Source organism: Physeter macrocephalus, chromosome 14 (genome assembly GCF_002837175.3).
Source record: "Physeter macrocephalus isolate SW-GA chromosome 14, ASM283717v5, whole genome shotgun sequence".
Lineage (NCBI taxonomy): Eukaryota > Metazoa > Chordata > Mammalia > Artiodactyla > Physeteridae > Physeter > Physeter macrocephalus.
The window spans coordinates 78487394-78504476 of NC_041227.1; the positions used below are offsets into that span (position 1 = coordinate 78487394).

Sequence of the window (17083 nt, forward strand, 5' to 3'; positions counted from 1 at the left end):
CCAGAGAGTTTTTATCATAAATGGGTGTTGAATTTTGTTGAAAGCTTTTTCTGCATCTATTGAGATTATCACATGGTTTTTATCCTTCAGTTTGTTAATATGGTGTATCACATTGATTGATTTGTGTATATTGAAGAATCCTTGCATTCCTGGGATAAACCCCACTCGATCATGGTGCATGATTCTTTTAATGTGCTGCTGGATTCTGTCTGCTAGTATTCTGTTGAGGATTCTTGCATCTATGTTCATCAGTGATACTGGCCTGTAGTTTTGTTTTTTTGTGACATCTTTGTCTGGTTTTGGTATCAGGGTGATGGTGGCCTCGTAGAATGAGTTTGGCAGTGCTCCTCCCTCTGCTATATTATGGAAGAGTTTGAGAAGGACGGGTGTTAGCTCTTCTCTACCTGTTTGATAGAATTTTCCTGTGAAGCCATCTGGTCCTGGGCTTTTGTTTTTTGGAAGATTTATTTATTTATTTTTTGGCAGTACGTGGGCCTCTCACTGTTGTGGCCTCTCCCGTTGCGGAGCACAGGCTCCGGACGCGCAGGCTCAGCGGCCATGGCTCACGGGCCTAGCCACTCTGCGGCATGTGGGATCTTCCCGGACCGGGGCACGAACCCGCGTCCCCTACATCGGCAGGCGGACTCTCAACCACTGCGCCACCAGGGAAGTCTGAAGAGTTTTAATCACAGTTTCAATTTCAGCACTTGTGATTGGTCTGTTTATATTTTCTATTTCTTCCTGGTTCAGTCTTAGAAGGTTGTGCTTTTCTAAGATTTTGTCCATTTCTTCCAGGTTGTCCATTTCATTGGCATATAGTTGCCTGTAGTATTCTCTCCTTTGTATTTCTTCAGTGTCGGTTGTTACTTCTCCTTTTTCATTTCTAATTCCATTGATTTGAGTCTTCTCCCTTTTTTTCTTGATGAGTCTGGCTAAAGGTTTATCAATTTTGTTTATCTTCTCAAAGAACAAGCTTTCAGTTTTATTGATCTTTGCTATTGTTTCCTTCATTTCTTTTTCATTTATTTCTGATCTGATCTTTATGATTTCTTTCCTTCTGCTAACTTTGGGTGTTTTTGTTGTTGTTGTTCTTTCTCTAATGGCTTTAGGTGTAAGATTAGGTTGCTTGAGATTTTTCTTCTTTCTTGAGGCACTTGGTTATTTAGTAGCGTATTGTTTAGCCTCCATGTGTTTGTATATTTTTACAGTTTCTTTTTTCCTGTAATTGATATCTAGTCTCATAGTGTCGTGGTCGGAAAAGATACATGATACAATTTCAATTTTCTTAAATTCACCAAGGCTTGATTTGTGACCCAGGATATGATGTATCCTGGAGAATGTTCCATGAGCACTTGAGAAGAAAGTGTATTCTGTTGTTTTTGGATGGAATGTCCTATAAATATCCATCAAGTCCATCTTGTTTAATGTGTCATTTAAAGCTTGTGTTTCCTTTTTATTTTCATTTTGGTTGATCTGTCCCTTGGTGAAAGTAGGGTGTTAAAGTCCCCTACTATGATTGTGTTACTGTCGGTTTCCCCTTTTATGGCTGTTAGCATTGGCCTTATGTATTGAGGTGCTCCTGTGTTGGTACATAAATATTTACAATTGTTATATTTTCTTCTTGGATTGATCGCTTGATTATTGTGCAGTGTCCTTCCTTCTTTGTCTCTTGTAATAGTCTTTATTTTAAAGTCTATTTTGCCCTGATACGAGAATTGCTACTCCGGCTTTCTTTTGATTTCTATTTGCACGGAATATCTTTTTCCATCCCCTCACTTTCAGTCTGTATGTGTCCCTAGGTCTGAAGTGGGTCTCTTGTACGCAGCATATATATGGGTCTTGTTTTTGTATGCATTCAGCCAGACTGCAACTTTAAATCATAAATCAGTACAATAAAGAATAAACTTGAGCTTGAAATGTTGTCTTGTTTTCTCTTTGTGAATTAAGCTTTAAATCAGAAAAGGAGCTTTTCTTTCTTTCTTTTTTTTAGTGCCTTTAAAAAAAATCAGTTTACTGTATTTACTTTTTAAAATATTTATTTATTTATTGGCTGTGTTGGGTCTTCGTTGCTGTGTGCGGGCTTTCTCTAGTTGCGGCGAGTGGGGGCTACTCTTCGTTGTGGTGTGCCGGCTTCTCATTGCGGTGGCTTCTCTTGTTGCAGAGCATGGGCTTCTAGGCACAGGCTTCGGGTGTTAAAGTCCCCTACTATGATTGTGTTACTGTCGATTTCCCCTTTTATGGCTGTTAGCATTTGCCTTATATATTGATGTGCTACTGTGTTGGGTGTGTAATATTTACAATTGTTATATTTTCTTCTTGGATTGATCGCTTGATTATTGTGCAGTGTCCTTCCTTCTTTGTCTCTTGTAATAGTCTTTATTTTAAAGTCTATTTTGCCCTGATACGAGAATTGCTACTCCGGCTTTCTTTTGATTTCTATTTGCACGGAATATCTTTTTCCATCCCCTCACTTTCAGTCTGTATGTGTCCCTAGGTCTGAAGTGGGTCTCTTGTACGCAGCATATATATGGGTCTTGTTTTTGTATGCATTCAGCCAGACTGCAACTTTAAATCATAAATCAGTACAATAAAGAATAAACTTGAGCTTGAAATGTTGTCTTGTTTTCTCTTTGTGAATTAAGCTTTAAATCAGAAAAGGAGCTTTTCTTTCTTTCTTTTTTTTAGTGCCTTTAAAAAAAATCAGTTTACTGTATTTACTTTTTAAAATATTTATTTATTTATTGGCTGTGTTGGGTCTTCGTTGCTGTGTGCGGGCTTTCTCTAGTTGCGGCGAGTGGGGGCTACTCTTCGTTGTGGTGTGCCGGCTTCTCATTGCGGTGGCTTCTCTTGTTGCAGAGCATGGGCTTCTAGGCACAGGCTTCAGTAGCTGTAGCATGCAGGCTCAGTAGTTGTGGCACACGGGCTTAGTTGCTCTGCAGCATGTGGGATCATCCCGGACCAGGGCTCGAACCCGTGACCCCTGCATTGGCAGGCGGATTCTTAACCACTGCGCCACCAGGGAAGTCCTGAGCTGTTATTTCTATCTGAGTTTTCCAATAATGGAACCTCCCTTGGATTTCCAACGAAGGCCAATATGAAGAAAATGCCAGGATGAAAACATCTTTTCTGCTTCTCCCCATTTCCTGCTGGAATTGGTTTGTTCTGAAACCAAACCAAACTAAAGTTGTTGAAACAGTCCCACCTGAAAACAAACTAAGAATCAACTTGGATAAATATTTCCAAATAAGACGAGTTTGTTCTTTGTGCCGGGACGGAAGTAAACCTTTGGAATTTCCTGAGTGACAGGAGTGTCTTTGCTATTCATGGCGGGCCCCTCAGGCCACACCTGAGTTTGTGCTAAAGGTCGCTCGTGGGGGGGCCCCTGCATAGTTCCAGGAGGGGGGTATACACACTGGAGAGACCAACCACGTATCAGAGGGCTGGGGCTCTGAGACAGTGACATCAGCCTGACCTTCTGATCCCCTGGGAAGTGGAGGGGTGGGCGCTGGAGACGGAGTTCAATCACATGGCCAAGGATTCAGTCGTGAGCACGTAATAAAACCCCATAAGAACTGGACACCAAGCTCAGCTGAGCGTCCTGGTCGGTGATCAGACATGTATGCGCCGGGAGGGTGACGCGTCCTGAGGACACGAGCTTTGAGCTTGGGACCCTCCCGTTCCATGCCCTGTGCCTCTCCCCATTTGTCTGGTCCTGATTTTTACTCTTTATGATAAAACTGAGATACTAAATAAGCATTTAGCTGAGCTCTGGGGGTTGCTCTAGGGAATCACTGAGCTGACAGGGGAGTGAGTCTGTCAGGAGCACGGGGGTCTGTGAGCCCTGGAGCAAGCGGCTGGCGTTGGAGTGAGGACAGTCTTGCTGGGGACAGTGCCCTTCACCTGTGGGGTCTCTGCTAGCTCCAGGCAGGCAGTGTCAGAACTGCGCTGTAAGGACTTGCCCTGAGATGGAAGATTTTCTGACATGAGGAAGGTTAACTTAGCAGGCTGACAAGGGTGGCTGGGGGCCGGGCCGTTTTCTACGTGCGGACACTGGCCGCGCTCAAAGAGGCCCCCTGAGGGCCACCACGGTCTCACCTCTAAGTCAGGAGGAGAGACGTGCAGGTGACCTGAGGCCTCGGAAGCAGCTGCAGAACCCAGGAGCCTGAAAAGCCCTGCGTGACGCGGATGAGACGCTGGGGGGTCCTGAGTGGCACCTTACAGCAGCCAGGAGGAGATTCCAATAAAACATTCCAGAGGGTTGCCTCCGGGTTGCCAGCGGGTCACGAATCTTTCCTCCTGCCCGAACTAGAGACCTTCTCTGCCCGTCCCTCCTTCCCGTCGGTGCTAACCCCCCAGGATCTCCACTCCACCCACCGTCCACCCTGCACACGGGCATCTCATGAGTCACCGAGTCCTACCTGCTGGACCCTAGAAAGGCCCACGCGCCACCAGCCCTCCCAGAGCCGTCACACTCGGGCCGCTTGGAACCCTCTGCACTGCCGGGGGTCACGCCACAGCCCTGCAGCCTCTGCAGCTCCCCCTCCACGCCCATGAGCCCCGTCCCCACACCGCTGCGTGGAACTGCCCGGCCGTGAGCAAGGCCATCGCCAAGGACTCACAGCTCCCTGAGCCAGGCCGTCCCCACCTGTGCCGGAAAGCCCAGCTCAGCCTCCAAAGCCCCGAGGCTCAGCCTCGCCTCTGTGCAGGCTGCCCGGGCCCCCCTCTGCCCTGACTAGTCACGCCTACCCCTGACCCTCTGCAGTTCGTGGCTTTTTCGGTTGAAGAAACATGGCGAAGCCGACAGCGCGGGGCCCAGGCGCGTGTCTGATGGGGGCCTGCCCCCTCCTCGTGCGGCCTCTTTTCCTCCCCGCACCCCCGCATCACCCCGCCGGGCCCGGAGCCTCGCGCTGTGCAGCGTGGGGAGAGCGGACACACTGACCCACACGGGGGAGGGCGGGAGAGCAAACAGCCCTCCCCCAGCCGCCGCGGGCCGGGGACTCGGGCTGGGGGCCGCAGCCCTGGCCGCCCGGAGCTCACAGCCAGGAGGGCGAGGCCCGTGCCCGGCGGGACGGCACGGGGCGGCCGAGAGCGAGCGCCACAGGGCGGCTTGGGACCTGCCGGGCTGCACGCGGAGCCGGCCTGCAGCGGGGCCGCCTCGGGGAGGAGGTCAGGGCTAGCGACTGGGAGGGTCTGGGGTGAAGAGGGAGGGTAAGGGTGGGGAGTGGCCCGCTGAGGGCCCAGGTAGGGCCAGGGGGAGCTCTGGGGCCACCGGCGGGAGCGCAGGGCTTGCACTGGGTCATGGAGGAAGGCAGGGAGGAGGCGCCTGGGTTAGAAATGTCTGGCTTATCTGTGTGACGCTCACTTTCCGGGGCTGGAGCTGGGACGCCAAGGGCAGCTCCTCAGGAAGTGTCCTGGAGATAAAATGTCGGGTGATGGCCTCTGTAACAGTCGGGAGGGAGGACAGACCACGAACGGGAGCTGGTTAGAGGTTAGAGGAGACAGGTGGCCACGGCTGGCGCAGCCGGGGCCCGCGGGGCACACGCGCAGCCACAGGTGGGGCACGCAGCTGGCTCGGGACAGGCCTTGCAGAGCGGCCTTCTTGTCCTGGAGGACGGGTGGACTGGACGGGAGGCGGGCGGGAAGGGACAGGCTCCTCCTGGACAGGAAGAGCGTCAACCTGCGGCCCGGAGCAACCAGCGCGTCTCTGCACCTCCGCGCACGTCTCTGTCCTGGGGCTCCGCGGGAACCAGTGGTCAAATTCCCACAGCCAGGAAAACCCAGGGTCTACGCTCGATTTCGGACCATGCTTCTCAGCCTACGTGAGGGCACGCTCGCTTAGCGATGACCGATCCGACAGGCGAGGGGACAGCTCTTTCCCTGGGGCTGGAGAGCTTAGTAGACGGTGGGCTGCTCACTGATCCATAGCTACAGCTCGCTCTGCGGCAGCCTCCCGTCCAGGCCTGAGCTCAGGAAGTCCTTGGGCCCCAGCTTAGGCAAGGCCCTCGGTCCAGCCCTCAGAGCTTGATGCTCAGCCAGGGTGTGAGTCTGGGAAGAGTGGTTTCTGACGTTCCCCGCCCCCCAGCACTGAAAAGCCACCAAGGAGGACGCCACAGGACATGCCAGAAGTAGGCACTCTGGACGGCAGCAATGGCGGCCCTGAGCTTGCTGTGAGCGTGAGAAAAGACTGTTAAGAAGATTGACGAGACTTAGGAACTTAAAAGGCGAAGTGGCCTTGAGACATTTAGAACAGGAACCGAGATCTAAAGCCCGGTGGTGCCCAGGGACATCTGTGTCCGTGGTGCGGCTAGAAATAACGAGCCCTCGTCCACTGCTGCCCCAAAGAGTCCACGGTCGCCCCGGGAGGATGGCCCACGCAAAGTGTGCTCTTTACAGCCATCACAGGACTCAGAGTTGGAAGGAAATTTAGATGTTTCTTCCCCAGTTCCAGCCTCTCCCCTCCATGGAAATTCCCTCTAGCGTACCTCGTGTCCAGTATCACCTGCTTCACAACGCAAAGAACTTTTAAATATGCATCGGAAGCGTACACTATTTCTTTAAATGATGTTTCGGTTGTCTGGAAAATTAAGCTTTGTGAGATGCTCGACTAACCCATCAATAGCCGATAAATGAGGCTTTAATATATTCTGAATCCATCTCAGAGAAGCTCATCTAATAGCGGGAGATTGTGTCCTGGCACCTTCTCCGCCAAGTCTGGAAGGAGATAAATGATCGGCCAGTGACTCACAGACAGTGATTTGCAGACAGGGCGACGGCTGAAAGGCTCTGAGAACAACAGATACGACGGCGGGGAGGGGGGGGGGGTGAGCGGGGGAGGGACACGAGGCCGGTGCTGAGTCACTGAGTCACTTCGTGATTCAAAGAGAAATCACCTTCAGGAAAATGGCACCGCCATAATATCAGGAATTAACAACAACAAAACCTGGGCTGTAGGGGACGGCGATGAAGCGAGGTGTGTCTGAGAGGCGCGGCTCGGGGAGAGGCTCGAGAGAAGGCGGCTGGGCCAGGCGCGGCCGTGAGGAGCTGCTCCGGTGGGCGAGGACCCGGTAAGTATTTCCTACGTAAAGCGCTGTCCCGCTAACGCACAAATGACACCTTGGTCAAACCCATCCTCTCGGACTTCACTCTGAGGACGAAGGCGATGGGGCCTGATAACTCTCGAGAGACGGTATTAAGTTGTTCGCTCCTAATTATGGCTTTGTCGGAAGTGGCTTTATTGAAAGAAACCTCTCCCACTGCCTCGGGGTCCGAGTCTTCCAGTGAAATCAGGTTTTTCCTCTGTACTCCGGGCTCCGAAGAATCAGCCTCTGATCTCAGACGGAAAGATGCAATGCTAACTGGGTCTTTAAACGGTTAACAATCGATTCAAAAAGCCTTCGCGCCTGGTCCCTCACAGCAAGAAGCTTTGGGGGTCCGCAGTCACCCCAGAACCAGCTCCTTCCTGTGAGGCCGTAGGAGAGACACAGCTGACACAACTGGTGACCGGCGTTAACGAGGACCGTGTGTTGTTAATTTACCGGACGCAGAAGGAGACCCTCTGGGAGTGCAGACGCCTCTCCTCCCGGGGGGGCACGAGGCAGACCCCCCAGAAGTTAGTCCTCCTCGGCGGTCAAACCCCAAACCCATTTCAGCCTGGTGAGTGGAGCGGGGCTTCCTCAGACACTGATGGGGCACCTGCCGGGCACCTGGTGCCATTCACGCACGGGGGGCTGGCTCCGCAGCGGACAGACACGCCCAGCGTGTCAGAGGATGAAAGAGAGAAACTTCCTGGCCCTGGGTGACGGGGAGGGCGCCGCGGATGAAAAGAGGAGCATTTTTTATAAGGTGGTGAGGAACGGTGACTGAGTGTCTGCCCTAAGCTAGGCTCCCGGCCAGGATTTACACACAGCGGTCCACCCAAACCTCACCGCCACCCTTTCAGGTAAATGGCAACGTGCCCAGTTTACAGGTGAGAAAACTGAGACTGAGGTGTGAGGTGACCTGCCCGAAGTCACACAGTCAGTGAGAACTGGGGAGGGGTCTCCAGGCCGGCCTCGCTCCCGAGAGCCGGTGACCCTGGGGGCACTGTGGCTTCTGCCCGCACGGTGCCCCCCCGCCCCCGGCTGGCACAGCACCAACTTCCGAGCAAACCAACAGGAGAGCTGCCAGCAGGCGGCCTGCTTCTGAAAAGCCCACTTGTGATACTCCCAATTTCTACATTTAACAAAGTAGCTTTTAACTCAAGTGGGGAGGCTGGGGAGGCAGGCTTTCAGGCTCTTCGGAAGGACACTATTTAGCCGTAAGTACCTCTCAGTCACTCCTGCAACGGGAGATTTTTTGTTGTTGTCATCTGAGTGAGTCAGGGAAATGCTACTGGGCTGGGTTTGTAAGTCCTCCGAGAAGCACAAAACACCCTACGATCCTGAGCTGTGATTGTCCTTATTGCTATATCGCCATCACTGATGTCTCAGAGTTAAGACCTTACTGGATGTAAAGATACACCGCGCTCTAACCTACAACCTTCCCCATTCATTCCGGTTTGGAAGAGTGGAGGGCTTATTACACCAACAATTCACAAGGAACCACTGTCTTCCAAATCAGCTCTGTAACCAGCTGTACCTAAATTGGTTTGAATCACGAATCTGCAAGTATTTCTATATTTAGAGATGAGGTGTTTTACCACTACACAAAGCCTATTATTTTATAGATACAGCAACATTTGCTGAAAAATGTATTTTACTTAGAGGAAATCAAATAAGCAAATACTAGGGGAGATGTGCAAATCAGTAGAACACAAACATTGTGCAGAACAGAAAGAGTTCACTACATTGGAAGCACACAGTTTGGCTTCTGCTGACAGAGCCTTTATGAAATGCTCACACTTATTTATGTGGTACCGATGATGGACGATCTAAGAGTTCTCAAAGGTAGTTTAAAAACTGTGAATAGCACAGTGCATTATGTGACTTCACTGGTCATGGATGCCAACATCATCAACAATTTTTAAAAAGATCTCCAGGTGACCTATGGATGGAGCAGGAAAGCCAGCCGACCAGAGCTGAGCAAGGGTTGGCCGTCCGGCTCTCGACGGTTGGGGGAGCCCAGGGCACGTGAGCATCTAAGGGAAGGTGAGGGGTGTGGGTGGAATGTCCAGTAGGATCGCCGGGGGCCTGCAACGAACACACATTCATTCAACCAGCCAACGTGTATTTACTGAACGCCTAAGGTATGCCAAACACCGCCAGGCGCTCAAAATGCAGAGCTGTGCCATCCTTCTACTTCAAGAGGGAAGAAGCCGCCCGCGTGATCGGTGCTGACGAGGGTGGAGCAGGTGCTGGGAAGCACGGGAGAGACGGCCTGCATCCCGGGGGCAGGAAGGGATCCCGCGCTGATTCCCAGAGGAGGGGCGCACCCTCCAGGGGGAGGTGGCAGAAGAGCCAGGCCCAGCCGTGGAGGCAGCAGAGGCTGAGGTGCCCTGGATGGGGGCCCGGGGGCCCAGGAGGGCAGGAAGAGCCCAGGGTCAGCGGGTCCAGTGGCGAGAGGCAGGGTGGGGAGACTCCCCACTGTTCCTCTAAGGAAGAGCCCAGGGTCAGCGGGTCCAGTGGCGAGAGGCAGGGTGGGGAGACCCCCCACTGATCCTCTAGGGCTGAAAGGCAACTGGGTGACCTTTGATCACAACAGGTGACTAACCTCTGCGGAGAACAAGGTCATCCTGGGGAGAGGCCAGCCTGGCGGAAGAACGGCGCTTTCCCAGGTTCCGCAGATCCAACAGCCAGCCTTTCTGGACTAGCAGCAGCCCGTCATTAACCCGTGAAATGCCACACACGCGCTGGCGGAGAGCTGCTTGTTCAGGTATGTGTGCGACAAACACGGGGGGCCCTGGCTGCAGCACCGAGCAAGCGCTTTTCTTTCTCCTTCTTCATCCCCCCGGCCAGGGCCTGGGGCTTCCAAGGCAGACGAGACACGGCCCTGCCCTCAGAGCGCTCCCAGCCTATTTCAGGGACCGATTTTTGCCTACAGAAGCCTTCCTGGATCGCAGCGGGCAGAGCCCGGTGAGGAAGACCTCCCGGTCCTCTCAAAGGCCTTTCCCGATGGCCAGCGTGCCCCTGTCGACCAGAGCTGGCTGCAGCTGCCCGGCCGGCCCTGCCCTGCTTCTCTAGGTTCGGGGGTTACTTCTGTGCGTATGGGCTGGGGGAACATCTGGGGGGGGCACCGTTTTTCAAGAGCAGATAAATTCACGTCGGAAAAACACACTGGGTCAGCAGGCTTTTCAGCCTCCTGCCCGTGAGGAGAGGGAGCTGTGGGAGGATGAGCTCGAGGCGCGGAGGCGGACGCCGCCGGGGCTCCCACGGCCCCCACCCCCAGGAAGGCCCGGGCAGAGGGAACGGGCGGCTGCTCACCACCCCCGGGAGGCCAGCAGACACGACAGGAAGCGCGCGTTTGCCCACAGAGAGGCACTGGCTTTCCTGGGAGCTGGGCCAAGCCGGCGCCGACGGGCACCGCTTGGACAAGTGGACCTACTGTTACGTACACACGGTGTGGGAGACAGTCCGTCACGGTACGGGCTCGATGGGGAGAATGTGATAAAAGGGAGCAATGGGAGGAAAACCAATAATTGAACCATCCAAAGCGAGGCCGAACACAGTATAATTTTAAGGTTACCAAAAGAGCCCAACCCTGCGAGTGTGCGTGCCTGAGGCCCAGGGCGGTGGTCTCTGACTGCTGGCTTGCGACCCACCACGCGTGTTACGTGATGGTCACGTGGGGCAGGGCTGACGCCGAACACGGAGCAGCCGCGATACTCACATCACCTCCAGGCGGGCTGTCCTGGAGTCGTTCCCGCCCTCAGAGATGACGCCACAGGTGTAGTCTCCAATGTCGCCCGACCACGTCTGGCTGATGAGGAGGGACCCGTCCTTCTCCACCGCAATCCTGGAGCTGCCAGATGGGGTGATGATCACGTTGTCCTTCTTCCACACGTAGCTGTGGGTCAAGCAGAGAGTCCCGAGTTAGGACCCCGGTCGCTGATCCTTCCCCGTCTGTTAAAAAGCAAGCAACTGGGACATCCCTGGTGGCGCAGTGGTTAAGAATCCGCCTGCCAATGCAGGGGACACGGGTTCGAGCCCTGGTCCGGGAAGATCCCACACGCCGCGGAGCAACTAAGCCCGTGGGCCACAACCACTGAGCCCGTGTGCCACGACTACTGAAGCCCGCGCGCCTCGAGCCCACGCTCCGCAACAAGAGAAGCCACCGCAGTGAGAAGCCTGCACACCACAAGGAAGAGTAGCCCCCGCTCGCCGCAACTAGAGAAAGCCCTCGTGCAGCAACGAAGAGCCAACGCAGCCATAAATAAATAAATTTATTTATAAAACAAAAAGCAAGCAACCGATGACCTTGTGAGTACGGTAAAAACCGCTGAACTGTGCTCTTAAAAGGTGATATTTAATACTATGTGAATTACATCTTAAAAAAGAAAAGGAAAGCGCCCACGCTCCGCAACAAGAGAAGCCACCGCAGTGAGAAGCCCGCACACCACAAGGAAGAGTAGCCCCCGCTCGCCGCAACTAGAGGAAGCCCTCGTGCAGCAACGAAGAGCCAACGCAGCCATAAATAAATAAATTTATTTAAAAAACAAAAAGCAAGCAACTGATGACCTTGTGAGTACGGTAAAAACCGCTGAACTGTGCTCTTAAAAGGTGATATTTAATACTATGTGAATTACATCTTAAAAAAGAAAAGGAAAGCGACCAGATGTCTTGGTCACAATACAAAGATAGATGCTGAAGTTAACACAGGACAAAAAGACAAGCGCAGACATTCGTCTGTCTTTGGGTTCAGGACGGGGAGTCTGAGGGGTCCTGACCACCCGTGTCACCACTGCAACCGTACCTCCCGCTCCTGCAGGAAGGTCCCCGGGGGACAAGAGTGTAGCCTGGGCAGCGGGCAAAGGTTCCCCGGGTGTCCCCGTACAGGTTTTCTTAAAATGCAACCATTCTGGGGACTTCCCTGATCGCAGAGTGGTTAAGAATCCGCCTTCCAATGCAGAGGACGTGAGTTCGATCCCTGATCAGGGAACTAGATCCCACATGCCGCAACTAAGAGTTTGCATGCCACAACTAAGGAGCCTGCCGGCCGCAACTGAGGAGTACACATGCTGCAACTAAGAGCTGGTGCAACCATAAATAATATAATATAATATAATATAATATAATATAATATAATATAATATAATATAATATAATATAATATAATATAATATAATATAATATAATATAATATAATATAATATAATATAATATAATATAATATAATATAATATAATATAATATAATATAATATAATATAATATAATATAATATAATATAATATAATATAATATAATATAATATAATATAATATAATATAATATAATATAATATAATATAATATAATATAATATAATATAATATAATATAATATAATATAATATAATATAATATAATATAATATAATATAATATAATATAATATAATATAATATAAATATAAACGTTTTTAAAAAATCCAACCATTCTGGCAGACTGTCCTTAAAACTGCATTTCTTTCTCTTTTAATTCTTTAGGACATTTCAGCACATTTTTCTTTTCAAATGTAGACTCCACCAAGAGCCTGCCCAGCCCCTCACTAGTCACGGCTGGATGAGGTCAAAGAGCTGGCTTTCCTTTCCAAAGTACTGGATTGGATTTCCAGAATGCACACAGAGCGCAGACGTTTACAGACTGCTCGTCTGGAATTGCCCCCAGACAGAGCAGGACCGTCTCCACCAGAAGGAAGTGAATCAGCTGCTCACTGGGGGAGCAGCACTTGGCGGCCAGTGTCCCTTAGGGCCAGGTGCTCCTCGGGGCAAAGGAACCCAGGACAAGGGGTGCCCCAGAGTGAGCTGCCGAATTCCTTCTCAGGAAGGAAGCTCCGATTTTGTCTGTTTAATCACACCAAAGAAGCTACAGGAAAACCACAACGATCTGAGGGGGGTTTCTGGTGTGCCCTTCGGGTGGCAGAAAACTGGCTCACTTGTCCTTTGTTCGGTGACACTCCCTAGTCCTTTAGAAACGAATGAATTCTCTCCTAGAATCCTAGAATTCTCCAGGTAATCTCTAACTTGCTGGCTTTCGTCTCTTTGTCTTGCATTCAGCATTCTTGTAACGAAAGCAAACCTGGTTTCTGAGCTCTGGGGAAACTCCAGAGAGACAGGTAGAGATGTGGAAATTCACGATTTGTCAAACAGCTGCCCAAGGAGAGTGAGGAAACAGCCTAGTCTCCGAACCCGGTTAGTAATGTGCGTGTGCGTTGACAGCCACCTCTGCCTGATCGGCGTGAAATGCTCCAGCGAGAAGGAGGGCATCTTGATTCTATCGTTTGGCTAACTGCATGCCTTTGGGGCTAAGGCCAGAGTGAAAATACTAGGATGACTGCATCTTTCTTTCTAGATTCATTTTCAAGGCTGGTTCTGAAAATTAAAAACTATTCTGAAAGTGGCAGCCCTTTGGGAAGCAGCTCACCACCGACAGCCAGCTGTGTCTGCTGCTGCATGTCTAACCTGCGCTGTCACATTCTTCGTCACGACCGTCCCCGTCTGAGTCAAACAAAGACAGGTGTCACCACCCACTTCGTGGACCCTCACGTCCCCTGGGTCCCTTGGCGCCCCGCAGTTTCCTCTAAATGTGTTAGATAACCGCGGATGCCTTTCTTCCACGCGGAGCTCCCTTTCCCCATGACACAGTGGAGCCATCCTTGGAGCAGGGAAAACCCCTCGAGTCTAGCACAGCCCCAGCGCAAACACTGCTGAAATCCCATTCAATCCCTCTGGATTTTTCTCTCATTAAGTATCAGCCTCTGACAAGTACGTTTTACAGATAGAGTATTAACCTTGGCAGAAAAATCATGAAAAGCTGTATTGAAGTCATGAAGTGGAACATAGCTCACTGTAAATAATACATAAGGCTGGAGTGGAAAATGGGATTTGTGTGATTAATGACGGAGCCCCGAACTGTAAGATGCTGTAATCAGGGATCTGTGGCTGGAATCAAAGTTCCTGAAATTCTCCCTTCTCATCTCTACTTCAGGTCCCCAGCGCCCAGAATACTAATGAGCCCCAAACGTCGTAAATGACCGAGCTGACCGGAGAGAAGTGCGGGGGTCGTGGGTGGTCCCACAGTGCAGCGTGGCCGTGGTCCCCTTAATCACCACGCGGTCCTCCGGAGGGTTCACGATGGACGTTCGATCTGGAAAGACACAAGTCGCGACTCAGACAAGATTACGTGCCTGAGCGTTTCCTCCCTCAGGGGGTGACGAATTGGTCCTCTGACATCAAAACCTCCTAGTTCTCTCTTAGCTCGGCAAAACCCAGTGCACGTGGAAGCACACAGAAACGTTCAGGGAATTGAAAGCAAGCCTGTCTGCCTCCCAGCTAAGGGAGACAGGCCTCCCCCAGCCCGTCTCAGGTCGCCCCCGGACCTCGGACGCTCCGGAAGGAAACAAGAAGGAAGATCGTCTGCAGATGGTTACCAGGTTCTACACCCTGGATTCCTTCCCGAGATTATCAACATTCTGGTAATTTCTACCACCTACACAGTACGTCATGACTTTGCAAAGCGCCTTCATTTATACTGTTTTACTTAATCCTCACAACAATCTTGTGAGGCTTGTGATAATCCTTCTCCCAGTGATCAGGAAGGAAAACTGATACTCAGAAGTACAGGGTCTTGCCTGATGCCGCGGGGCCAGCAAGGAGCGGGGCCTGGTGCTACGTGCAGGCCTGCAAGATGGTCCAGACCTGCGGCTGCCCGACACTCCGCAGCTGCCAGAGCCAAGGCCCTGGAGACGGCCCTGTGGCGTGTGTCCCCACGCCGCACACCTCTCGGGAGGGCGCTGCCCTGGCACCGGGAAGGGAGACGGAACTTGGAGCCATGGGACTGGGCTCAGGGCCCAGCCCGACGGCTTACCAGGCGGGCACCCAGAGAAACGCCTCTGAGCTTATTAGTTTTCTTGTCTCTGAAAGTGGGTGCTGCTCTCACTCACGCTGGGACAGAACAGAGTAGGTGATGCCTGGGAAGACCCCTGCAGGCCACACAGCGCTGCACCAACCAGTCTAGTGCTATTACAGTTTTGAATCTCAGCAGATCCACAAAATTTTCCGGTGAGTGACCTACGGAGATGCAGACATCAGTTTTCCACAAGCTTTTAAGTTTATGGTTAATTTTGGGGGACACTGGATGAATCAGATGTGGCTGATAGAATAGACCCACCAAAGGGAACAAGACCTCTTTTTCAGTGCTTAACAGTATTGGGAGGATGTGGATTCACTCCCTTCAAACTTGTGATATTTTTAGAACACCTAATAAATGAGGAAGGGTCGTTTATCAAAACGGACACCGACTGTATCACAGGAAACGCTAAGCAGATATGAAATAAAGCACAACAATCTAGTTTTTCCTCAAGGATGGTATTTTAACAAATTATTCACTCAGGCAAGTTAAAAATTTCTCTCCTCGTGTAGATGGCTTTACAAAAATCTGTTAGTGAGCACTGACTGTCTCTTGCTTTTGTGAACAAAAATTTTTTAGTAATATAGATATGGATGAAGCAGAGAGAGAAAAGTTTATCAGCCAGTGAAGCTAAATACTTGGTAATCCAATCCTTATGTTCTGGAAAACAATTTATTCTGCATTTCAGAAACCTGTGTTATAGATAAAATGAAGAGAAGCAAAAGCTGGAGGAAGCACAAAGATCCTTCAGTTTGCCCCTAACATATAGGAAAGAGCCATACTTAAGATACGAGGAATGTTTTAGTTGTGGCTATAATGATAGCAGAGAAAAAACGCTTTCTCTGGGATTTTCATTCTTGGTCTGCTTTTCTTACGTGATGCTTATAAGATTAGCCAACCTATCAGTTTTTTTTAATTTGAGCTAGTTTTGGGGGTAATATCCCTACTCTAGTGAGGTTAAAGAGTGAATCTTTCATCTCTCCTGAAACGCCCCCATTCAATCTTTGAATACATTTTCTAATTATTCTTTTAGAAGCTGAAAAATTAATTACTCAACAGATCTCTCCAAATTAGTTGTAGAAATAATGATTCTCCTCTGATTGGATTAGCGAGTCCGAGGGCATATTGACAGCCCCAGGCACAGATGACAGGCTGATTAAGCCATTATTAACAGAAAGCCCCGCGCGCGCGGGCTGTGGTCCTTACTCCACACGGTGAGCGTGGCCGACGCGTCCAGGGAGCCCTCGGAGTTGGCCGCGCTGCAGGTGTAGTTGCCAGCATCCTGGATTAAGACAGGGGTGATCCGCAGACCCCCAGACTCAAGGAGCATGAACCTGGGAATCCGCACAGAGCCGCTGGCCAGAATGTGGTTTCCTGAGGACGACAGGCAAAACAGCAATGTGAGGACTGCAACGTTGGAGAGAAGGTAATGCTCGGCCGCACCCAAGAAAATAACGTGAGGAGATAATCAGAAGAAGGTGGAAACTTTATGCACAGAAGTAACCAAAGCAGTTTGCCGTAGCGCTAATTAGAATGACAGAAACCAAGAACATCCTAATCGTCCAATATTGAGAGATTTGCTTAGACAAATTATGATCCATCTATGTGGCTGTTTCCTTTGGGTGACTGATTCTGAGTTTTCTTTACATGTGTATGCATTTGAAAAATTTCTCTATAAAGCCATTATTACATTCTAAATCAGGAAAGACAAAAAGAAAACATATAAAATGAAAGAACCCTTCTTTCTGATTAATCTGTAGCTTCCCAGATCTTTATGTCTGTAAGCCATGGCCCCAGTGCACGAGTCATACCTTTGAGAGTTGGGAAGCCACCGAGTGGTTTTCTGGGAGTGAAAAAAGGTGTAAGTTTTGAAGTCTCACCCAGATACAGTCCACTAAGCATGACCAGCTAATCTACGAGGATGAACCCAACTCAGCCGGGGTTTGTTAAGGACAGACCATGTGTGCTGTTGTTCATTTAGTGGCAGGTGTGCTGAACGTGTAGACAGGGCTGCAGGGAGCTGCAAAGAGCCCAAGATGTGACACCGCTCTTCACGGGAACTGA

At 50.7% G+C, this 17083-nt stretch overlaps 1 protein-coding gene across 1 annotated transcript in view; it reads right to left on the bottom strand.

Annotated features, from left to right (window-relative positions):
* The window catches only part of SDK1 (sidekick cell adhesion molecule 1), a 538268-nt gene that overhangs the window by 206895 nt on the left and 314290 nt on the right, over nucleotides 1–17083 (bottom strand). Inside the window, exons 10-12 of the mRNA XM_024119146.1 lie at nucleotides 16226–16393; nucleotides 14155–14257; nucleotides 10804–10980 (exon numbers count right to left, since the gene is read on the bottom strand). Of these exons, the coding sequence (XP_023974914.1) occupies nucleotides 10804–10980; nucleotides 14155–14257; nucleotides 16226–16393 (448 nt within the window). The remainder of the gene's footprint in view (nucleotides 1–10803; nucleotides 10981–14154; nucleotides 14258–16225; nucleotides 16394–17083) is intronic.